The 24,323-nt window shown below is 55.5% G+C and overlaps 1 protein-coding gene across 1 annotated transcript in view; it reads left to right on the top strand.

The window, feature by feature from the left end:
* The window catches only part of SLC6A20 (solute carrier family 6 member 20), a 33,532-nt gene extending 9,423 nt beyond the window's left edge, over nucleotides 1-24,109 (top strand). The window contains exons 2-11 of the mRNA XM_026500645.4: nucleotides 4,294-4,434; nucleotides 5,936-6,027; nucleotides 8,271-8,498; nucleotides 12,079-12,189; nucleotides 13,040-13,281; nucleotides 14,205-14,367; nucleotides 17,276-17,480; nucleotides 19,491-19,650; nucleotides 21,778-21,943; nucleotides 23,570-24,109. Of these exons, the coding sequence (XP_026356430.3) occupies nucleotides 4,294-4,434; nucleotides 5,936-6,027; nucleotides 8,271-8,498; nucleotides 12,079-12,189; nucleotides 13,040-13,281; nucleotides 14,205-14,367; nucleotides 17,276-17,480; nucleotides 19,491-19,650; nucleotides 21,778-21,943; nucleotides 23,570-23,719 (1,658 nt within the window). The 3' untranslated portion in view covers nucleotides 23,720-24,109. The remainder of the gene's footprint in view (nucleotides 1-4,293; nucleotides 4,435-5,935; nucleotides 6,028-8,270; nucleotides 8,499-12,078; nucleotides 12,190-13,039; nucleotides 13,282-14,204; nucleotides 14,368-17,275; nucleotides 17,481-19,490; nucleotides 19,651-21,777; nucleotides 21,944-23,569) is intronic.
* Nucleotides 24,110-24,323: the final 214 nt, after the last annotated feature.

Raw genomic sequence — 24,323 nt, 5'->3', positions numbered from 1 at the left:
CTTCACCAGGGGAGCCAAGTGAACCCGGCCGTCAACGGGGCACGGCAGCATCACGGGTCCCTGGACGAAGACCCAGGTGGCTTCGGTGTTCCTGCCAAAACCCAAAGCGAGGGACATTCCACAGAAGAACTGGCAAGGACTCTCCAGCAGGTCAAGGTCATGAAAGACGAAGAGAGCCCGAGAGGCTGTCCTGGGTTGAAGCTACGCGGTGAGACATAGGCCACGCATCTCCTGGTTCTGCTCATGGCCCTGGGATTATGCAAGACAATGTCCTTGTTTTAGGAGCTGTGCGATGAAGTATTGAGAGGTAAAAAAGGGGGAAAAAAACCCAAAGTAGTGGCTAGAGCAGTGAATTCTTTCTCGCAGTTCTGTGGGTGCCAGGCCTGGCTGTTGCGGGGACGTCCGCTTGGAAGCCCTCGCGCGAGGGCACCTGGCGCTGAGTTGAATGGGCCCTCGGGTCACCTCCACGTGGCTTCTCATCCCCAGGCCACAGGGAGCAAAGGACCTTCGTCCGCCTCCCCCTGGAGGGGGGGGGGGTCTCCTCCTACTAAGGCAGGGCCAGAGGTTTTATATCAAAGGCGTGCGGAGAGCAGTCCAGACAAAGAGCGTGGGTTCGTGGACTTGTTTTCAAACTGATCACAAAACTAATTTTTCTGTTCTGAGATGTGCAGAAAAATACACTTTTTTTTTGGTGTCCCGTTCTAAGAATTCTAATAAATGCGTGGTTGCATTACCACCACCATGCCCCTTACAGTCAGCCCTTCCCTTCCCAACCCCCAGCAACCCCAGATCTGTGTTCTGTCCCCATAGGTTTGCCTTTTCCAGAACGCCCTATAAACAGAGTCCTACAGTATGGAGCTTTTTGAACCTGGCATTTTTAACGGAGCGTAATGCTTCTGAGGGTGTCCGGTGCTGTTGCGTGGATCAGTACTCTGTTCCTTTTTGCTGGCTGAGTGGTATTTCATCGTACGGCTGTCCCACGATTGATTCATCCACTCACCCAGCGGAGAACCATTTAGTTCCCAGTTTCTGACAACTCTGAACGGAGCCGCTATAAACGTTCCTGTGAAGGTTTTTGTGCGAACGCTGTCACTTGTCTAGAGTAGACACGTAGGAGCACAATGGCTGGGTCACACAGTGAGTGTGTGCTTTACTTATAAGAAACCGCCAAACGCTTTTCCAGAGTGGCCATACCATCTTACACACCACCCGCAATGCACAAGAGTTCCCCCGGATCCTTGTCAGCACTTGGTATTGTCAGCCTTTTTAATTTTAGCCACCCTGATAGGTGTGCGGTGGCATCTCACTGGGATTGGAACGTGCTCGTTTTCGTAGTGAACGCCGACGTTAAGCATCTTTTCATGGGCTAATTTGCCATTCGTATATTTTCTTCGGTGAAACGTCTGTTCAGATCTTTTGCTCATTTTTTGAATGGGTTCTTCATTTTCTCGTTGAATTTTGAGCATCCTTTATAAATTCTAGATACTGTCTTTGTCAGATACGTGTTTTGCAAAGGTGGCTCCCAGTCTTTAGCTCGCCTTTTTCATTTTCCTTTTTTTTTTTCAAGATTTTATTTATTTATGTGACAGAGAGACAGCCAGCGAGAGAGGGAACACAAGCAGGGGGAGTGGGAGAGGAAGAAGCAGGCTCCCAGCAGAGGAGCCCGATGTGGGACTCGATCCCCGAACACTGGGATCACGCCCTGAGCCGAAGGCAGACGCTTAATGACTGTGCCACCCAGGCGCCCCCTTTTTCATTTTCCTAACCATGTCTTTCACAGAACACAATTTTAAAACAAAATCCGATGTATTGATACCTTCTTCCATAGATCGTGCTTTCGTTGTGGTAGCCAAGAAATCTTGGCCTAGCTTGCGGTCAGAAAGTTTTTCGCCTGGGCTATCTTCTAGAAGTGTTAGAGTTTTGAGTTGTTCATATAGGTCTGTGATCCACTTTGAGATATTGGGGGGCGGTTCTAAACTGTAACATGTGGGTTACAATTAACTTTTTTCTGCACATGGGTGTTCAGTTGCTCTAACACCATTTGTTGAGAAGACGGTTGCAGAGCAAAGTCACTGGGATCATGTGTTTGGAGAGTTGGAGGATGGACGGTGATAGAAATGTCTGATGGGCAGGCCTTGAGAGCCCACATGCCCCCATGTCCCCACCTGGGCACGAGGCCTTGGGTTTCCAGCCTTCCCATGGGCAGTAGGCCATCGGGCAGGGCCTGTCAAAGAGAAAATCCGCCATGGACCTTGCCAGGCCTCGTGTGGTTACTGTTTAACACCTTGGGTGAAAATGAGCTTTTCTTGCAACCGCTGAGGGTTTGAATGTTGTTCCAAGCAGGCAGTGCCAACACAGCCTTTGTTGCTAGGTTGGTGGTGGGCGGGACCCCCCAGCAGCCTGCCTCTTGGACTCCCAGCTCCAAGAAGAACGTGGTGAGATGCCAAAACACGTTTCTGCAGGGCAGGGCGGGAGGGGCCTGGCAGAGTCGTCCGAGCAGAGTCCAGAAGTGAGAGGGGAGCGCTTGTTGTAGGCCCCGGTGTGAGCAGGGAGGACGGAGCCGGGAATGCGAGGCCTGGGCGTCCCCTGCCCACAGCCGGTGCCTTTCTTTCCGTGGTGGGAGATGGCCTCTGCTTGGTCTCTGCTTGGTCTTGGCTCCAGCCATCCTCCTTCTGGGATTTTTATCCTGAGGAAAGAACCAAACACGTGGGCCAGGCTTTGGCCCCCTGCTCTGTTTAGCATGGCAGGAAACTGGCTACGGCTAAGTGTCCAAGGACGGATGAAATGAGTCTGGGCGCGTTTTCCTAGTGGGATGCTGGGCAGCTGCTGGAGGGGTGATGCACACAGACGTGCTGTGGTCTCCCGCCGCCAGGGGGAGAAAAGTGAGCTCTGGGACCGCACGTACGTACAGTGAGGGCATTTTTATAAATATTAGATGTTCGTGTAAGCATCTGTATTTCATTCTTTACCTGAACACTTTAGGAACCAGTTCCTTCTGTAACCAGCCCTTAATCCCCACAGCTGTAGTGTCAGGGTTTTATTTTAATCAGGAGTCCCGCCCTCTTCTCCTCCTGGACCTTTTCTCAGGTCCACTGCCAAGGAGCCAGGAGCTGGGGGAGAGATGAACAGAACTTCAGAGAAGAAGGGAAGGAGGGGTGAGAAGGGAGAAGCAACAGGGCAGTGCTCTGCAGGGCGGGGGTGAGGGGAGCCCCCAGCAGGTTGCCCACCTCTGTCCAGGTGTCAGCAGCGGGGAGGGCTCCCGTAGCTCCAGCCGCACCCCTGGGTCCCCACTATCATCACGGCACTTGTCTGCAGCTGGCTCCTTGGGAACCAGTGGGCTGTAAATGTGTGTAAATCATGGTACTCTTTATTAAAATAAAATTTTAGGCTGAGAGCCCCTGTATAAAACAGATACGCATGCAATAAAAGTTCTCTGTAACAGAAGGTGGTGGCCTAGGCTCTGTCGGTTGGGGACCCCTTGTTTTCCCCATACGTACTCACGAAGCCCCTGCCTCTGCCATGGTTGCGACAACACAAGATGGACTAGGGTTTCTGGCAGAGGAGCTTGGGCAGATGAAGCATTGAGGAAGGCAGTCAAGGGGCTTGGGACAGTGGCAATGTACCATCCGGGATGGAAGTATTTAAACATTTTAACTGGCAAGTCCGCATGTCATCCATGGATGATGGATGAACAGACGGATGGATAAGTAGAAAGATGAATGGATAGAAGGATAGATGGATAGATGGGTGGATGGATGGATGGATGGATGACTGGGTGGTTGGATGGATGGATGGATGGATGACTGGGTGGTTGGATGGACGGATGGATGGTGGAAGGGTGGATGGATGGATGGGTGGATGGATCAATGGATGGAAGAATGGTTGGTTGGTGGATGGATGGATGGATGGATGGATGGATGGATGGGGGAGTAGATGGATGGGTGGGTGGGTGGGCGGATGTTTGGGGGAGTGGATGGGTGGGTGGATGGATAGATGGATGGATGGTTGGGTGGGTGGATGGATGGACGAATGAAAGAACACAGATGGATGAATGACAGATGGGTAAGAGGAATGAAAGAACACTGGGTTGTGGAATAAGGTAGAGGCAGAAGGATGGAGGATGGAGGAAAGGTGGGAGGATGGGTGGGTGGAAAGGTAGAAGGATGATTGGACATGTGGAAAGACTGAAGGAAGGGAGGGAGGGTGGATGGAAGGACACGTGCATGGAGGTGGTGTGGGCTCCAGAGGAAAACCCATCAGTGGTGGCCTGATCTTGGCTCTGGACGCCCGCAGGTAGCTTCCTGGTGCCCTACGTCATCATGCTTATTGTAGAGGGCATGCCGCTCCTGTACCTGGAACTGGCGGTGGGGCAGCGCATGCGACAGGGCAGCATCGGTGCCTGGAGGACCGTCAGCCCCTACCTTGGTGGTGTCGGTAAGTGGGTCCTCTCCCATCCTTGGCCACCTGGAGACCCCCTGCTGCATCCCGGACAGCAGGGGCTGGGGGTGGGAGCCCATTGCGCAGCTGGAGCAAGGAGCAAGCACGAGGCCTAAGAGAGAGCCCTTGAGTGGGTGGACACACGGCCAGGAGGGGGTGCCACAGAACGCCGGCTGAGCGGGGCTGGATTTCTTACCCACAAGCCAGTGAGAAAGGGGGGACGCCCCCCCGCTGGGGAGCTGACGCCACATGGCTTCTCTTCTCCAGGGAACTAGTGGCCCCACCAAGGAGCTAGAACTCAGTGTCCCAGCCAGCTACAAATCTGGGAGCTCATCTAGCTAACTGCTCCCGACTAACTGTTAGGAACAAGGTCTCCCTGTCCGTGAGCACCTACCCCGTGCCAGGTGCCAGCCTGTAACATGATGCACGTGAGCCCACGCGATCTTTGTCACAGCACCGAGAGGGCGCGCGGTGCCGCTGACCCCTCCAGGGCACAGAGGCGCGTGAGTGCGGCTGCACGTCCAGCCGCCGCTGAGCGACTTGGAGCTGGTGTCCCGGGCACCTCTCGGGGGTGGTTAACCTGTCCGCACAACCCTCACGTTCCAGGGCTGCCTGGGAGGGAAGGAACTTTGACCCGCATTGGCCGTGGTCTCTTCTGCTCCACCCTCCCGCCCCCAGACAGGAAGGCAGGGGGGGAAGCAGACTGGTGTTTCGGGGGCAAGGAGAGGACATACAGGGCACGGGGGTTTTGCCTCCGATGCAGAAGCAGCGTGTCCGTGGCCTCCCAAACCGTCTCTAACCCCAACTGCCTCTTCATCTTGAAGGGCTATTAATTTCTAACAAGGAGGTGTGTGGTTTTACAATCTGCCCAAGTAATCAATCACAGAGGGCTTCTCCGAGGTGGCATTTGCTGCCTAATAGGAAAGATACCGGATGCTTGTGCCAAGCAGGGCTGCGGGTGAATGTTTAACCACCAGCCCTCGAGGAGGGGAGGGGGCAGGGAGGGCCTGGCTGCGGCGTTCACGAGGCCGGTGGTGTAAATACTTGTACCGGGCAGATTGCAGACCCCCCACGGGATGTCCCACAGGGTGGAGCTGGGCAGAGACACACACAGTGGCTCTGCGGGGCTTGGGCAGGTGGGCTCCATGCCCTCGTGCCCCAGGGCCCTGCAGGCTGGCAGGGTCAGAGATCCCCTCCCCTCCTGACATCCTGCCCCACACCCCTGCTCCCTGCCACCACGAGGGCACAAGGGAACCCACTTCAGGGGAACCCCAGGGGAAGCATCTGTGATGTCCAGCATCCAGGTGGCCCTGGGCAGGGTCAGCAGGCTGCTTACGCTCCGCGCTGAGCAATCTCGGTGCCTCGTTTTCTCCTCTGGGAAGTGAGGTAATAACGCCCCCCCATCCCACCCCTTGACCACGTTGTTGCGAAGACCTAAAGCCCATCAAACGCTCAGCGGCCCCGGGGCAGGCCTCAGTGCCCCTCTCCCTCCTCACAGGCCTGGCCAGCGTGGTGGTGTCCTTCTTCCTGTCCACGTACTACAACATCATCAACGCCTGGGCCTTCTGGTACCTCTTCCACTCCTTCCAGGTGAGCCAGCCCAGGCGGCCACCCCCAGGGGGCAGCCTCGGGGCCGGGGGGCGGGGGGCAGGCTGAGCACCCCATGCCAAGCAGAGGGTTTGCAAGCCCGGCCTCCACAGGCGCCTGCCGTTGTGTGTGCCCGCGTGTGGGTCCACATTTCTGGGGAGCAAGCTTCTGGCTTTCATTGGGTTCTCTCTGAAAGATGTGACCCCCCCCACCCCCCTGCAAAATATTGAGCACCACCCCCAGAGAATCTGTGGAGAGAGCCAATGGGGAGGGATTCCCCCAACCCAGCAAGACAGGAGGAGGCCTTCCTCCTCCTCAGGTTCCCCCCCCTTGTCCTTCCAGCTTTCGAACTCCAGGCCAAGCCCCACTTCTCCCTGCAGACCAGAGTTCTCCTAGAAGGACCACTGGCACCCCTGTAACACAATAGGAGCTACTCCCAAAGAGAAACATTTTAAACTCGTATTTCTGATTATGGCCACAGCGGACGCTCATGGTAGCAAATGGGAGGGGGCCGAAAATCATAGAGAAGAGAGAACCCCAATTCCTCACTGAGAGGTACTCTTTGTATCCAAGCCAAGAGGGGTCTTCCCGTCTGTCGCCTATGCTCACTGCTTTTCCTCAGTGCCTGCCCACTGCCCCCTCGTGCCCTCCAGCAGCCCCCTCTGTCTCAGACATAAGGTCACTGGGCTGATGCCACACCCTTTGCCCCTGAACCAGGCCTTCACAGGACAGACACTGTCCCCCGATTCCAAAAGCAAGGCAGGGCTGGCCATGCACTGTGGACTAACCCCAACTTGTGGGGCCACTCTCCGGAGCACTGGGGCACAGCCTTGACTCTTTGGCACCCCAAGGAATACTGGGGTGAATGACCTCAATAATTGGAACTTGACATCTACGCTAGGAAGATACTACATTCCCTCCCCACTCTGGCTACCCAATCAGCCCTACCTGGTCACCCCACTGGAAAATGCCCTGTGTACATCCTTGACAGCTTAGTTGAAGCCCCACATCCTCTCCCTGACTCCACAGCCCTGCCTCTCCTCCACCTTCTGGGTAGAAACAGCAGTTCCTCTCACTCTCCACTCTGGTGATGATTCTTCCTCCTCTGTGCAGAGCTGTCATATCTAGTTGGGCAGGTTGTGCACTGCACAACAGCACTCCAACTAAAGACTTGCCATACCCATCGCCGGCATTACAGATCTGTATACTCATAAAGACAGTTTTCCAAAGGTGGAAGCAACGTGTCTTGTTCTAACAAAATCAGAATAATTTGACCATCCTCCAAAGGCGAAAATAAGGTGGTCTCAAGAAATGAGACCCATCTTCCTAACTCTCAGAAGTTCGAGGACCAGCAATTTATTGCTTGTCCATTCATTCCATCCTTCACCCTCAGTCCCTCTATTCTGGAGCTGTCTTCCGTGTTCACATAAGGAAAGTACCAGCCGCCGACACTCACTCACACTTGCTCTGGGCCAAGCATAGTTGCAAACGCTTGAGTAGCTGTGAGCTTGGACACCGCCGGCAGCCTGGCCTCAGGGGCCCTGCTCCCGTCCATCCCACTACCTGGCGGGCTTCCCCGCCTCCTGTCTAACGTTCCCGCAGTGGCACCAGGGGCTATTGGAAATGCAGATGCAAGGGATGCCTGGGTGGCTCAGTCGGTTAAGCGACTGCCTTCAGCTTAGGTCATGATCTCAGAGTCCTGGCATCGAGTCCATGTCGGGCTCCCTGCTCAACAGGGAGTCTGCTTCTCCCTCTGCCTCCGCCTATCCCCTGCTTGTGTTCTTTCTGTCTTGCAAATAAATAAATAAAATCTAGAAAGAAGGAAAGAAAGAAAGAAAGAAAAAGAAAGAAAGAAAGAAAGAAAGAAAGAAAGAAAGAAAGAGAAAGAAAGAAAGAAAGAAAGAAAGAAAGAAAGAAAGAAAGAAAGAAAGAGGCAGATGCAAAGACCCCAGCCGGACCCAGAGGCCGCAGTTCCCACAGACGCTGTGGCTAGAGTCCCCGGGGCCCGTTGCTACAGAGGTGTGGAGCCCTCGGCCCACCTCTCTCCTACCCCTGACCCCATCTGTGCACCTGACCAGCCCCCCCTTCCCTGTCTGCCTTCAGGCATCAGGCTGCCTGTGCTTTGGGGACCAGCACCCTTCTCCACCCCTGAGCCGCCCCCCCATCAGGGCTATCCCCATCCTTCCCACTCTGCCCTCCGGCCTCAGCCCTCACCTGTCTGCCTAATGCTGCTTTTGATCCCAAAGGAGCCCCTGCCGTGGGCCGTGTGTCCGCTGAACGACAACCGCACGGGCTATGATGAGGAGTGCGAGAAGGCGTCCTCCACGCAGTACTTCTGGTACCGGAAGACCCTCAACATCTCCCCGTCCATCCAGGACAGCGGGCGCGTGCAGTGGGAGCCGGCGCTCTGCCTCGTCCTGGCCTGGCTCGTGGTCTACCTGTGTATCCTGCGGGGCACCGAGACCACCGGCAAGGTGGGGACAGCAGAGCCGCTGCCCGGGCCCTGGCAGTGCCAGCGGGCTGCCCGCCACCCTCGGGGGAGGGGGGCGCGGGGGAGGACCTGCGCTGGGGAGGAGGGTACGGACACGAGTCACCGGCCAGGCCACCAGGCACATGGCCAGTGGTGCTCGAAGTTGCAATCTTGAAAGGAAGCCTTTCCCACCACCTCAAGAGATGAGCAAGTCTGCACCCGCCAGCCCCAAATCCGTACCACGCAAGGGGCACCCAGCAGCTAGGCAGTGAGCTTTCCCTTCCCTGGAGATGTCCCCGAGACGCCCTAGCCGCTGGCCCTCAATTTAGCAGCCCATCAGTGTTATCCAGAGAGCTTCTAGAACTCTGGTGTCTCCGTCCTCCCCGCCCCCGGGAGGCCCTGGAGTCATCAGTGTGGGGAGGGACCTGAGCATCGGGATGATACAAGCTCCCCCAGGTGGGTCTAATCGGCTGCTGAGTCTGAGAACCTTCGCTCTAAGCTGCTGTCGATGACCCTGCAGAGCTGTCCGGCCTGATTTACGAACCTTCTCTCCTTGGTGCACCCCCAGGTTTATACTCTTGCAGGGGCTGAGATGCTCTTTAATCTGCCCCATGGGGAAAGTGTTCCTGCAGTCTCTCCGGCACCTGGCATCTTTCTGGAGCTGCAGCAGACGTCCTGGCCCCCAGGGGCGCGCCCCGTCCTCATACTCGCGCAATCATTCTGGCTAATCCCCTGGGGGTTGGGCGTGTACCTCGTCTCCATCTGGCAGGAGCCCTTCATAGTAGAGTTCATCACCCCACTCACGTGAGGCATCAAGGGGCGCAGGGACCTGCCCAAGGGCACCAACCAGTGAGGGCAGACCCGGGGGCAGACCCACCTTGGCCCCTGAGACGCCCCCTCCTCTTGGTCTGGTGAGCTACCTCCTGTTTGTTCTCTCCATACTTTCAAGACAGAATTCATCCCAACTTTTCCCTTCAGAAGGTCCTAAGAGGCCTCCTGTCCTCATCCTCTTGACCACCTGGGTCGCCTCCTCCAGCCCCACCATGTTTTCTCTTGAGGCAGCAGGACTAGAACTACTCATGATATTCTAGGTACACTGGGATGACCCCAGTACCGCGCCCATCCCATGGCCAAGCCGAGGGACTAGTGACTCTTCTCCGGAAGAACTTACAGCCTGCAGCTACTCGCTCTGTCCCATCTCAAAGCTTGGCTCCTCTTTGGTGCTCAAAAAAAAAAAAAGTTTTTTGCAATTTGTCTTTGCCAGATTATTAGGAACGTGACAAAAGATCTGAGGGTTGCGTCTGTAAACTTGGAGATTTCGTGAGGCCTTCTCTTTTCGAGATCATTTATAAATGTGCGAAACAAGGTCATGTCATGCCGTGAACTCTTTACTCTTACTGTTTCCTCTGCTCGAGCCACAGCCCCGTCTCCATGCAGAAGTGCCCCAACAGCTTTATTTATGGGGAGTAATTCTGTGTGCCATTTCCTGGCCTCTTCTCTTGGAATCTCCCCCCCACACACACACACGCGCCAAGAGATGTCATAGGTGGGTCAGAAATGGTTTCTCCCGGGGCGCCTGAGTGGCACAGCGGTTAAAGCGTCTGCCTTCGGCTCAGGGCATGATCCCGGCGTTCTGGGATCGAGCCCCACATCAGGCTCCTCCGCTGTGAGCCTGCTTCTTCCTCTCCCACTCCCCCTGCTTGTGTTCCCTCTCTCGCTGGCTGTCTCTATCTCTGTCAAATAAATAAATAAAATCTTTAAAAAAAAAAAAAAAAGAAATGGTTTCTCCCCATGGTGTAGGCTGGATCACATGTCCAGCTTCCCTAATGGGGGAGGAATGAGCCCAGAGTGCTTCCAGGAAACTTACTGACCTGAGGGGAAGGAGGGGAGTTCCAAGGGCCTGCCCTCAGTATCCCCTAAGTGTCCCCTGGTTATGGACATTGGTCAGCCCTCTCCTGTCCCCCTCAATGTTCTTCAGCTCCCTGGCCCGGTGTCCTCGCCGTTATAAAACCCGTCTCCATCTCGCTCCTGGATTATTTTCTTGTCAAGTCAGAGGCTTGATGACTCTTCTCAAGTTAGGACAACCTCAGGAAAGAGTCAGCGATAAGAGATGCACCCCCTCTCTGCCTGCTGTGCCCCCAGGGTGAAAGGGCACGGACCCCTCCTCTAGTGGCCTTGGAAGTTTCCAGGGAAGATGGGGCCACACCTCCACAGGAATGGAGGGCCGAGTGCAATCCAGTCCAAGCCCACCTGGACAGGGGCCTCCAACCAGATGCCTCACAGGAGGACCCAACCTTCAAGCAAACTGCTTTCACAAGAAGAATTTTTGCAAAATATTCCTGTGCGTTATGCAAAAAGGCTCTGGTGCCTATAAGAGTCCATTCAGAGAGGACGTGCCGGGCCTGGACGGACACGTGTGCACCTGGAGGTCCCCGTTTGAAGGCCGTGTAAGACTTCGCGTGAGCAGGACCAGAGTAGAGACTCCTGCCGAAACCACCACGGAAACCAAGGATCAGACGTCTTTGAGCTTGTGATGCTTGTCAGCAGGAAAAGATTTGGTGGACCAAAAATTCCATTCATGTGCAGTTTTAAAGCCCGCGAGAGGGAAGCCTTTCATAGAAAAAAAAATCAGATCGTTGAATTTCTGTCGTATTTCTAATAGGGACATCGCCCCCACACCAACATCGTCACTTTTCCTTCACGAGCCCTCATGGCCAAACTTCTCTTGGGTCTCAGTGCTGGAGAGACATGCCCTTGCTCCAAGCCCCTGAGGCTTTGGGGGTTTTTTTCCCTCTCAAGACAATATCAGAGGTGTGAGTACTGGTGCTTTCTGCAGAGCTGGGGCCGCTGGGAAGCTCAGAGAGGAAGGAGGCTGGCTCCCGAAGGGTCTAGCCTCACACACACAGCCTGTGGGCTGCCTTTCTTTCTTTCTTTCTTCTTTCTTTCTTTCTTTCTTTCTTTCTTTCTTTCTTTCTTTCTTTCTTTTTCTTTCTTCTTTTTTTTAAAGATTTTATTTATTTACTTGACAGAGATAGAGACAGCCAGCGAGAGAGGGAACGCAAGCAGGGGGAGTGGGAGAGGAAGAAGCAGGCTCATAGTGGAGGAGCCTGATGTGGGGCTCGATCCTATAACGCGGGGATCACGCCCTGAGCCGAAGGCAGACGCTTAACCGCTGTGCCACCCAGGCGCCCCTGCCTTTCTTTTTGGGCTCATCTTACTGGATCGCTCACACTGTCTCTCGTCTAGCAATTAAAAATAGCAATGTGCTAAGTCTACTCAAATCCTTTCTGGAATAAGGTCCAGTAGAAGGGAGGGTGGAAGGCAGAGGCCTCCTACCCATTTTCCTCTGGTCTACGGACACACATTTCCTGGCAGTTACAGAGGCAGGCAAATGCGCCCGTGCGCCAGCTCCCCAGCCCAGACTCAGAACCAGTGGTCCTGCCTTTCCAGCCGTCAGGAGCCTGTGCCGGAGACAGTGTGCTATGCTCTATGGGGACCACGGGTCTGTCCCAGGGACAGAGGGGCCCGGTGGGCGGGTCCCCGGGAGGCTGACTCTGCTCTCTGGTGCCCTCTGGTGCCCGCAGGTGGTATACTTCACCGCGTTGCTGCCTTACTGTGTGCTTATCATTTACCTGGTCAGGGGCCTCACGCTCCACGGAGCCACCAACGGCCTGGCGTACATGTTCACACCCAAGGTAGGGACTGGAGGGAGGAGGACCTGCCGTCTTCCAGGATGGGTGGAAAGGGGGAGACCCGGGAAGGTGGGTGGGACCCCATCAGGCTGGGTGGGGGAGCTGTGTGGATTACCTGTGGCTCTGGGTCCCCTCCCCAGCCAGGCTGGCCCCAAGCCCTGTTCATTCTGGGGGCACTGGCCTCCGGACCCCCACTCTCAACCTCGCACCCCCCTGGCAGCCTGTGGACCAGGTGATTTATCATCCAGCCTCCTCTCTCTCCTGCCTGCGCACCTCCACGCACCCCTTTCCCTACAGGGGTGAATCCACACTCTGCAGGGTATTCTGTGATCCCTCCCCACCCCCCCTGCTCCCTGGCCCCCCGCAGCTGATGCTCGTCCATTGGCAGGGTATTGGAGATAAGGGGGGCACTATTGCCTTTTGGACAAAATGGTTCTTCATTTAGCAAATCTGGTCCCTGGAAACAAAATGACTATGGCTCTGGCCCCCCCCCCGCCCCGAAATGCCCCCCACATTCCAAATGGCCCCCGGTGTCAACCCAGACATAGACCTCCCGCACCAGGCCGCGCCACCTCCATCTCGGGCGTGCAGCCCCCCGCGGCACCTGGTCATGGATCAGGGGCTCAGTGCCTTTTTAACGCACTTGACCTTGCACGTTTCGACGGCACACGTCCCCGGGAAAAGCGCTGTGGAGGATCGGACGTGAGCGATGCATGTGTGTGTCAGCTGCTGGGGTGTGGACAGGCTCTGGCCCGGGGGGCACAGGCATGCTCGGACCCCCGCCAGGCCTCCCGCCCCCAAGCAGTGGGTCACAGTGTTGGTTCAGCGGCCCCGTCCCCTGCCGGCTTTGCAGTTGGAGCAGCTGGGCAACCCCAAGGCCTGGATCAACGCGGCCACCCAGATCTTCTTCTCCCTGGGCCTGGGCTTCGGCAGCCTGATCGCCTTCGCCAGCTACAACGAGCCGTCCAACAACTGCCAGAAGCACGCCGTCATCGTGTCCCTCATCAACAGCGCCACCTCCATCTTTGCCAGCATCGTGACCTTCTCCATCTATGGCTTCAAGGCCACCTTCAACTACGAGAGCTGTTTGAACAAGTAAGCCCGGCCCGGGTCTGCCCCGGGAGCCCTGGGGCCTCGGGTGGGGGCACGCCCCCCACGCTTCCAGGGCCACCTGGGAAGAGGTGGGTGCCGGGAAGGCAAGGGGTGAGGGGCAGAGGGCACCGGCCTTGCAACCCTCCAGCCGGGGCCCCAACCCGGGCACCCCTGCCTGAGTGCTGAGGGCAGTTCATCAGACAAACCTTAGTGTCTTCTGCCCCATCTCCCTGACTTCGAAGTAACCGAGTGCTCTCCGGGTGAGCCGTGGAGGGGATAGAATCTGCTCTCTGAGCCCCCCTTTACCCAAAACACGACAAACCTCATCCCCATCCCATATGGGAGTCACTAGCCACAAGCGGCTACTTACAGATTTAAATGGGATGGATTTACATAATTAATTAAAATTTTGATTAAACCAATTAAATTAGTTGATTAAATTTTTAATTAATCGAAACAGTTGTGATTTTAGTTCAATTAAGTCCATTAATTAAATTTTTGTTTAAGTTGGTTTCCATTTAAATGTGAATGAATTCAAGTGGGTTTCTCAGTTAGACTTGCCACATTCAAGCGCTCAGCCGCCCCCGCCCCCCCCACCCCGTGGCTAGTGGGGGCCGCACTGGGCAGCGCTGACATAGACTGTTCCCATCATCGCAGACATCCTGTCGGACAATGCTGGCCCAGGGGTGAACGTGGTCTAGCCGGGCTGGTTGGTTTCTCATCTCTGGTCCTCCTTGAGGCTCCTTCAAAGCCATTCAAAATCCGCTTCCCCTAACCTTTAAAAGGTCACCGATGCACAGAGTCCCTTTGTTGGAGAGACCGTGCTCCATCAAAGGGGAGGGACCCCCGGCAGCCAGGCTTCAAGAGGGTTCGGTGACCGTGGCCTTTCTAATCAGCGACGGTCCATCTGGTGCTCTGCTCTGCAGGGTGATTCTGCTGCTGACCAATGCTTTCGACCTGGAAGATGGCTTTCTGACAACAAGCAACCTGGAGCAGGTGAAGGGCTACCTGGCATCCGCCTTCCCCGACAAATACAGCGAGGTGCTCCCGCAAATGAAAAACTGCAGCTTGCAGTCAGAGCTGGCCACGGTAAGGCGCGGGCAAGGTCTTGGCTTGCTTCTCTCCGCCGAGAGCCGCCCACCGGGGACAAGGGCAAGGCGAGGAGGGTTCTCCAGTCAGCCTTAGTGTCAAACCTGTGTGTCATTTCCCAGATGCAGTGACACCATCTTTGCAAATGCCTAGGACAGCGGGGGCACTGTGAGTGGGGGGACCTGCAGGTTCATACCCAGCGGGAGGCCTTTTGTCCTCCTGAGTCCATCCGAGGGTGCCACATTTGAGGAACCCCAGGGCCTGGAGCTGTTTCTGTCACCGTCATGCTGGGATCACGAGCCTTCTTGTCTAAGCCATGGCTAGAGGTGTCTGTCTCCATGGCCAACCGGCCAACGGGTGGCTAAACAGCTTAAAGCAACTGGGAATGCGGGTGCCCCAGGGCTCCTTCTCCTGTGGCTGACGAGCTTGATGGGCCCAGCCTCCCTGCAGCTGCGCTTGGTGGCTTGAACCCTGGCACCCTGTCCACGTGGGTCACCTTCCCCGGGAACCTTGGCTCTGGCTCTGGCAGTCGGCTTGCATCACTAGTATTGACCCGCCCATTGCAGGCACGAAGCAGCACTGTCTTTCCTGGCTCCCTGCCCACCCTTGGCCTGTGGCCTGACCCCCAGCCCCTCGCCCCCACCGCCTGGCCCCCAGCCCCCAGCCTTTGAGGCCTTGATCCATTCCCTTTGGGCCTCAGCTCCTGTTGGGTGTTCTCATTTCAAAGTTCCTTTTTGTTTGGGGGCCCCTGGGAGGTTTCCTCCCTGACTTCTGAGCTTGGCTCAGTGTCCGAGAATGAGGGGGTTACTGATTTATTCAGACTTTTTCTTTTGTGTTCGTTGCTGGTTTTTCCCTCCACATGCAGCTTTATTCTCTGCTGTTTGGAACTGACCTAGCGAATTGCTCCTCTCGAATTTGTCCTGTGCCTATTTGACCCAGATCTGAAATTCAACAAGATCTTGACTTCCCGCCCAAACAGCACAAGGACGTAGCACGCATTCATCTCGTCCCTCTAGAATGAAATACCGTCTGTGTCCACGTCTGTCTTTTCCTCAGCCCCCACGTAGAAGCTGGGCTGTCTCACAGGACAGTGTGTGTCTTTCCCCGTGTGTTTGCCTTTTTACCGGTTCACCATTTCCTCCGGCACCAGACGTCTTCCAGGATTGTTTTCTCCCTTAAAATGCATTCCTTTAGAGTGCTTGCTTTCCCCCCCCTTTTAATTTTAATTCCAGTATAACTACAGCACTATATTCATTTCAGGTGCATAGCACCTGTTTCTTGAGGATAAATTTCCTCCGGTGTCGTCTGTATGCAAATGTTCAGTCCCCTCTTTTTGAAGACCGTCTCCCCTGCATAGAACATCCCAGGTTCACAGTTACCTTCTTGGGACACTTCGGAGATGTTTGCCATGTGATTCTGGCTTCCACTGTTGCTTTGGAAATGCCTGTCCTTCTTGGAAGCAATCGGCTGCCCAGTGCTTTCGCTCTGATTTCTCTGTGCCCTTCCCTTGGACTCTGGCCTTAGCCACCTAAGCGCGGATGTATTTTTTATTTATCCAGCGTGGGCTTGGGTGAGGTTGGGCTTCCTGGATCCACAGATCCGCGTGTCTTATCAGTTCTGGGAAATTCATACCTGTTACCTCTTAATCATTGCCTGTACTTCTGTCTCTCTGCTCCAGAATTCCTTCCAGACCTTTGTACCCCACCCTTCGTGTCCGCTCGTTTCTCCTTTATGTTTTCCCAACTTCTTATCTTTTTTTCCCCTTCATTTTGGATCCATTTCTGGGATGCACCTTCCAGTTCGCTAATTTTCTCTTCAGCTCTATGTGGTATTTAGCTGTCGATGGAGCCTTTTGGTCTGATAACTTGTTAGACAGGATTTTTTTTTCTCGAATTTGCTTTGCATGCTAATAGTTTCTTGTGCTACATTTATCTTGGTAATTTTATCTGCTTCTTTGAAAAGGTCACACGTAGCTGTTCCGAGGGTGGCCTTGGGCAGGAGAGGGAAGGCAGTCTGTGTTATCGTTGACGCTGTTGAGAATTTGTTGGCTCATATTAATGATAAAAAGCAAGGCAACTTTAGCAGGTTTTGTTAGCGTTTGTAGATTCTCTGCGAGGGCTCACGCCCTGCTGTCCACACCCAGAGCCGGAGAACCCCACTACGCTCATTGGCATGCCATGAGTCTGCCGGTCCAACCAACATCGGCCATTCTTGGGGAATTATTCTTGCTGACTCCTTCCTCAGTGGCTGTCTTCTCGTGGGTGTATAAATGTGTTTGCAAGCTCGATGCTTGATCCTCTCTGGTGGTCCCTCGGGTCTAAATTGGGGGAACTTGCCCCCAGCGAGGGTTTGCTTCTGCTGCTGGTAGCCAGGGGGCATCCCCCCAACCGAAGACCTCTTCCAACCCTCTTGGAGGGTCTGTCTTTAAGCAGGAGCGCCGGGGTCTGTTTCCGTGGGTCGATATCTCCACACCAGTGGTATCCCTGCAGGGATCTGACCACGGAGCAACCCTGTCCTCCCAGGTCCTGTGACTCCACCCGCCCACCTCTCCTCCCAGCCACTGAGGCTTCAGAACACCTCGGTGGTCATGATATTGGAAGCAGAAATTATCCAAACCTTGTTGACTGTATTTCATCCAGAATTAATGTGAGTTGGAACCGGAGAGGGGAGCTCAGTGTTCCAAAATGACTGAAATGTCTCCTCCCACTTTGCAAACACGGGCTCCTGACAACTCACATTTCTACCCAGCTCCGCTAAGCCCGAGGGGCTGGTGTGCAGATGGCAAAGCCAACTCACCATGTGGTTTCTCCTGGCCACCCCCAGGTCCCTCAAGTAGCTTCGCATCGGGTGTGCCTAAGGAGTCCTAAGCCCCTTGGGTGTGTAACTGGTGTCTTCTTACCACGGGCAGGCGGTCCAGGGCACTGGCCTGTCTTTCATCGTCTACACCGAGGCCATTAAAAACATGGAGGTGTCCCAGCTGTGGTCGGTGCTCTACTTCTTCATGCTGCTGATGCTCGGCATCGGGAGCATGCTGGGGAACACGGCGGCCATCCTCACGCCTCTGACCGACAGCAAGGTCATCTCCAGCCACCTGCCCAAGGAGGCCATCTCCGGTGAGGGGGCCCATCCGTGGAGGAGGTCGGGGCTCAGGGAGGGCTGGGCGTGGGGGCTCGAGCAGATGGACGAGCTGTGTGCTTCAGGCGGCCACCTCCCAGCGGGTCTGCCACCGTCTCTCCTTCTCGGGGCCATCTGGGACCTGGTGCGTGTGACTCACCCGTGCCTCTGGTTCTCCATCATGGGGAAGCATGGTGGCCACCCCAGCCTTGGGGAAGGCCAAACCCACCAGTATGGTGCTCAAAACTCTTCAGGCTAGAAGAGAATCTGCTTTGATCTTTGTTTCAAATGAGAGTAACAATGATAACATGTACATTTCTTTTTTTTTTTTTTTAAAGATTTATTTATTTATTTAACAGAGATAGAGACAGCCAGCGAGAGAGGGAACACAAGCAGGGGGAGTGGGAGAGGAAGAAGCAGGCTCATAGCAGAGGAGCCTGATGTGGGGCTCGAACCCAGAACGCTGGGATCACGCCCTGAGCCGAAGGCAGATGCTCAACCGCTGTGCCACCCAGGCGCCCCAACATGTACATTTCTTAAACACAGATTCAATAATTTTTACATGTTTTCACCCAAGTAACCACCACCTAAGTCAAGATACAGAGCATTTCCAGCACCCCCGAGAGCCCCTCCCCGCCCCTTCCCAGTCAGTACGCCCCCAGCCCCAAAAGCCACCTCTCTCTGACTGCTACCATTTTAGGATTGTTTTTCCCACTCTAGAACTTCATATAAATGAAATCACATCATCTGTGCTCTCTGTGTCTCTTGTCTTCACCAAACTCTGTACAGACCACCCCGTTGTTACAAGTGGCTGTTGGTCTGTCACTTTCGCGCCTGCGTGGTAACTGATCCCCTGTAAGACCACCCACCACCGTGTATCTCCCAGTCTGCTACTGGGGGGCATTTGGGTTGTTAGGGAAAGAACCTGTTTTTCTAATCACCCCTCTCCCTGATTCATTCCACCATCCATCTGCTCCAACATCCTAGCTGGTGGGGTCTGGGGGACCCTGTGGCCCCCACCCCTGCCCACGATGACGCCATCCCACCACATGTAGGATGTCCCTTCTCCCAGCCCGAATCCCAGCCAGCTCCCATCCCATCCCCTTAAAGTCCTGACCAGCCAGGTGGAGCTGCCCGCCCTTTGTCGGAACGCTCTAGCACTGAGCATCGCTCCTCACACCTGGTCTCTGTAGCAGCAGGATGTCTGCTGTTAGCTCCCGGCCAGCACGGAGCCCCTTCTCCTGGTGTGTCCCCTCAAGATGGCATGGGGGCTTGGTGTCTGGTGGGACATGGTGTGGCAGTGGGAAGAGCAGGTGGGAGCTTGAGAGTCAAATACTTTGTGGGGTCCCTGGGGGACTCAGCCAGTGGAGACTGGGACAAGAACCTGGATTATGGAGGCAGAAGAGCCTCTGTCTGAATCCTGACTCCACCTCTTACATGCTGTGGGATGTTGGGACAGTTCCTCCATATGTCTGAGCCTTGGCTTCCCCGTCTGTGAAAGGGGGTTCCCCAGGCTATCAGACCCAATGCATAACATGTGCCTGGGGAATGTATAGTGGGAGCTGGGGAAACATTCCTGTCTTCCTCTCCACTCCCTACTCCCTCTTCTGGCCAGCCGTAAGTCCTCTCTAGGAGGTTCTGAGAGGGGTACCCCAATTCGCCTCCCATGAGCTCAGGGGCTGAGTTGTTGGGGGTAAACAGCATCACCAGACCCACAGGCCAGCTGGGACTCCTCCACCAGGACAGCGGTGCCCACAACTTTCTTTTTTCCACCCAGCTCGATGCCCCCTGCAGGACAGCTCCCTGAATTAACATCAGTGACTTGTGCAGACACACACTCCTTGGGACACCTTTGCTGCCCCCTGAACACACACACCTGTGGCATACACAGGCAGAGAGGCCAGTCCATGGCCGAGTCCCCGTGGGGTCCATGGCTCTGCTGGTGCATGGGAAACTGGATGAACGGGTGGGGGTCTCAGGCAGGTGAGCATGTGGTCTCGTGGCCCCAGGTCTGGTGTGCCTTGTCAACTGCGTCATCGGCCTGGTGTTCACCATGGAGTCCGGCAACTACTGGTTCGACATATTCAATGACTACGCTGCCACGCTGTCCCTGCTGCTCATTGTCCTGGTGGAGACCATCGCTGTGTGCTATGTGTACGGGCTGAGGAGGTGAGGAGGCCCCGCCCCTGACACCTGCTGGGAGACGTGCCCACGAAGGCCACGCCCCCACAGAGGCCACGCCCCATAAGGACGATGGGGGGCTTCCCACATGCACTTGGCTTTTCTCTTCCAGCTTGGCATTGCTTTTCCCTTTGCCCGGCTTTCTCTGCCTGGCTCCCACCTTCAACCAGTATCTCCTCTCCCCGCTTTCTGTATTTTTACTTTTTATCATAGCATGTTCGCCTGTTAACCCTGCTGGACCCCAGTGGCTTTTTCGAACATGCTGACCAAAGTCCAGTTGATACACCCTAGAAAATGTGGCAAATTCAGCATGTCCGGTTCTCGATCCCAGGGCATGATACAGCCCTAGAACGTTTTCAGTCTCCCCAGATGACGGCATGTGCTGCTGGGCTGAGACCAGGGGTCTAGAGCAGCTTCCAAAATTGAGCGCAGAGGACCGGTTCTGACGTTGACCTCTGGGCCTCACCCCAGGGCTTCTGATCACATAGGTGCAGAGAGCTGCCCAAGGACTCACGTTGCTAACGAGCTCCCAGGGGAGTCCGGCATTCTCGCTCTGAGAACCACTGGTCTAGAGAGCCTTGCTGCTCCAGGTGTGGTCCCAGAGCAGCAGCCGCGGCGTCCTCAGGGAGCTGGTTGAAAATGGGGGGGGGGGGGTCTTGGCCCTCCCAGGCCCGCTGACTCGGATCCTGTACTCTAACATATGAGGGGCCCAAGGCACATGACACTTTGGGAGGCGCTACTTAGAGGTGAGCCGATTACTAAAGGAGTGTCAAGTTGTCTCAGTCTTTTCCGATCCTCCAGACCGGTCTGGAGGATGGTGAGGGTGGGGAAGACCAGCCATGACCCTAAAAACCAGACCCCTTGAGCCACGTTTCCCACCGTGTCCCTGGAAGCTCTGGGGCCACTGTCACACCAAGGGATTTCCATGATCAAATAATTTCGGGACATCACAAGTTAAACAAAGCCAACATTTCTTTCCTATAGGATTTCTTGGAGCCTCGAAGACCATTGTGAATCTCAAAGACGGGGTATAACGTGTAGCATTTCCAAAAGGTTTTCGGTCAAGAAAGACTAGTGTCCATCCTTCCCATTTGCTACCTTTCGAGAACATTCGGGTTGAAGCGACTCATTCTCCCTGTTTTCCCGGGACCAAGGGATTTCCCGGGATGTGGGACATTGGGTGCCAGCACTGGGGATGTCCTGGGTCCACCTGGACAAGTTGGGTACCTAGGAATTGGCAGTCTAGAGGGAGAAACAGATTGGTCTCCTGAAAGAGTAGGTGTTTCCCAGGAAGTGAGAAGGTTGAGGAAAGAGGAACAGAAGGCAGGGCCCAGGGGAGGTGCCGGAGAAGGGACACAAGTCCATGCAAAGGGGTGATGCTAAGTGGTGAGGGCTGGAGGGAGGGAGAAACGAAAGGTGTCTCAGGTGTCTCGCAGAGTTTGTAAGCGGCAGGATCCGGGAATGGCCGGGAGAGGGGAGTCCCTCTGCTCGCCCAGGGGACAGCGCCATCTAGTGACCATTGAGCAACAGTGCCATGTCACCCTTTCTTCTGCAGCCAGCTAGCTCTTCCCACCTTTCTCTATCCAGGAAAGTGGGGGGCAGGGGATGGGAAGGGACAAAAGAACCCCAACTCCTTCTGCCGCGTGTCATCTTGAACAGCCGAGGTATGCACATTAATTCACACCCAGGGTCCAGCTAGGTCACCAGCAGCATGGGAGCAGGGGGCGGTCTGCAGGCTTATGTGGGAACTCAGGACAAGCCACAGACCCCACCCCACCCTGGCCCCTCTCCATGCCTACTTCTCCCTCCATGGGGCGTGGCCCCCTGGTCTACACCAGCGGCCTTCATCTGAAGGTGGAACCAGGAAGGTATCTTCTGATGTCCCCATAATTATGGGGTCGTTGCTTTGCTTCCCCGCTCTGTGGCGGCCTCAGCCCTTCTCCCCTCCCCACCCGGCACAGCCTCTCCCCAGGAGGTATCAGACAGGGACCCCGAGAGGTCATCGTCATCGGTGGTGCTCAGAACAGAATCTTCCTAAGCAAAGGGATGTGACCCCCGGAGCCCCCTCCCCCAACAGCGTGGATAATCCAGACTTTCTCCCCCTTTTCCAAATAGGTTCGAAAGTGACCTCAAGGCCATGACTGGCCGCGCCCTGAGCTGGTACTGGAAGGCCATGTGGGCCGGCGTGAGCCCGCTCCTCATCGTCAGCCTCTTCGTCTTCTACCTGAGTGACTACATCCTCACGGGGACCCTGCAGTACCAAGCCTGGGACGCCGTCCAGGTACCCTCCGTCTCGGGGCCCCCGGGCTCGCTCTCCAGCACCAGCTTCACGTTTTCTGAAACCAAAGACCCACTTCCCTGGCGTGAGTAGGCTATTTGTCACGACACGGAGACATCAGCCAGGTATTGAAAGCACTCAGCCAGGGACAGCAGAAGTGGGCCTTGGTTTTTCGACAGGTGCTCCAGTAAAGTGAGTAGGATTCCTTCCAGAACTTCCCAGGGGGCCTTTCTGGCAGCTGGGAGAAGGTCTCCTGCAAGGTGCTGGTTCCCGCCCCGGGCAGTGCCCTCCTCCCCCTCCCCTGCAGGGCCTCTGACCTCTGTCCACTTCCACCTCCTCGGGGAAGGCAGAGTGAGGCTGGAGGCCCTGGCCCCTGACCTCTGGAAGGGACGTTGCAGGAGCCCGAGGGGACCTGCGTTAGCACTTGGTGGCCGGATCCTGGCAGGGCCTGGCTCCGGGTGTGGCTGGGACACAACAGGCTCGCTCAGGGCACGAGCAGCCTCTGTGCCCCAACCAGGACAGTGTGTCAGTATCCGCACAGCCAGGGCGGTCACACAGGGGCCCTCGGCCTGAGCACCAGCCCGGCTGTCCCTACACAGACGCGCTTTCATAGCGACCATGGGAAGGCGCCCCCACCCCTGGTTCCAGCAGCGGTGCCCAGCAGGGCTTCTCCAGCTGTGGTTGGGGGACTGGGGTGTCTTCCCCAATCCAGAGCAGCCTGGTAGTTTCATAAAATGAAAGGACAGTGAACCACTTGAAAAGTGAAATGAAAACAAGACCTACAGACTATAAGCTGCAATTATTCATTATATTCAACCGACATAAGACGAAGCTGTCAGATTGCTGCAGCAGCTTCTAAATGCCCCCGCCCCCCAGTTTCTTCACCGGCCAGGACAGAACGAAAAAGGGGACTAGGCGAGTAACAAAAAGTTTGTGGGCTGGTTTCGCACACCACACTGAGCGGCATTTGGTTTACAAACCACACTGGATTGACAGCCAACACCTGCCCCGCCCCCGCCCCCCCACCCCCACGGTGCCTTTCTTGGCTTTTTGGCCTCATTTCTCATCAGCTTTAATTTGCATTCAGGGCAACATCCACCAGCTGAATCCAGAGGTCCATCAGGCCTTCTAGACCAGGGCTGTGCCCTCCAAGATGGCAGCCAACAGCCGCATGCGGCTATTTCCATTTAAATGCACTGCAGCTGAATGACATTTAAAATTCAGTGCTTCACTCTCACTGGCCACGGTTCAAGCGCTCGGTAGCCCCCTGTCTGGTGGCTGCCATGTTGGACACCACCAATATGGCGCATTTCTGTCATCACAGAAGGTTCTGTTGGCCAGCACTGGGCTAAGGCTAGCCCCCTACATGAGTGTGCCCCGACCCGTGCCTTGCAGGGAAGGCCCCTGATTATTCTTGGGGTGACTCTTCGGGGATAGTGCCAAAATAGCAGTTGTACGCACGCGGGCTGACGTTTACGGCAGAGAAAGAAGGTGCCGGGGACCAGTCTACCCAGCACACGTGCTAGTGAGCCACATGGCCCCAGACACACCCACCGCACACAGCCTCTCCGCCAAGCCAAGCTCTGCCCGCAGTGGCCCCTCCTGCTGACCCTCAGTTTCTCCTTTCAGGGTCAGCTTGTGACCAAGGATTACCCCCCATATGCCCTGGCCATCATCGGGCTGCTGGTGGCCGCCTCCATCATGTGCATCCCCCTGGTGGCCCTGGGGACTTTCGTCACACGCTGCCTCAAGAGGGGAGACACGCCCCCCGTGGCCTGAGGACTGGGCTTCCCAGAGACTGTGGTCAGCTGCTCCCTGTCCTGCAGCTACGATTTACAGGTGGAATCTCCTTGGCTGCTTGTGAAATATTTACTCCAGAAATTCTCAGCCTGTCGTCTTCCTGGATCCATCGAGAACAATTGTGGAGGAAGAAGGCTCCCTTGGGGGGACCCACACCCCCACCTGCGGAGCAGGCCCCTGCTCCCCTCTGAGTCCCCCCCAAGGTCGCATCATGCTGCCTCCTTGTCACCAGAGTCGCGGGCTTTTCAAGGCCAGTCTTGAAGACAATTGCTTTCCTGAGTCTAGAGGGGTCCTACAGTTAGGACTTGCTGTGAGTTGAAATTGGACTATAATTTTTATGGAATAAAATTTAAGTGGTTTATTTTCTTCTGAAGAAATCCCCGAATATTAGAGGGCAATCGTTTTTAGATCAGCAGGGAAAGAGGTTTTTGCAAGTGCCTGAGGTGACAGATCTGAATGTCACTGGTGCGAAGTCACGTCTCCTTTTTCTTTTCGTCATAGCAAGTATGCAGCTGCTGTGTTCTTTACTAACAGGACTGACTGGCCACGCAGAGGGGAGGCCTTGGTTGGGGTCCACAAAGGG

The sequence above is a fragment of the Ursus arctos genome, unplaced genomic scaffold (genome assembly GCF_023065955.2).
Source record: "Ursus arctos isolate Adak ecotype North America unplaced genomic scaffold, UrsArc2.0 scaffold_14, whole genome shotgun sequence".
NCBI classification, from domain to species: Eukaryota; Metazoa; Chordata; class Mammalia; order Carnivora; family Ursidae; genus Ursus; species Ursus arctos.
Note: the sequence above shows the minus strand (reverse complement) of the source record. Positions and strands in the feature narration are given on the sequence as shown.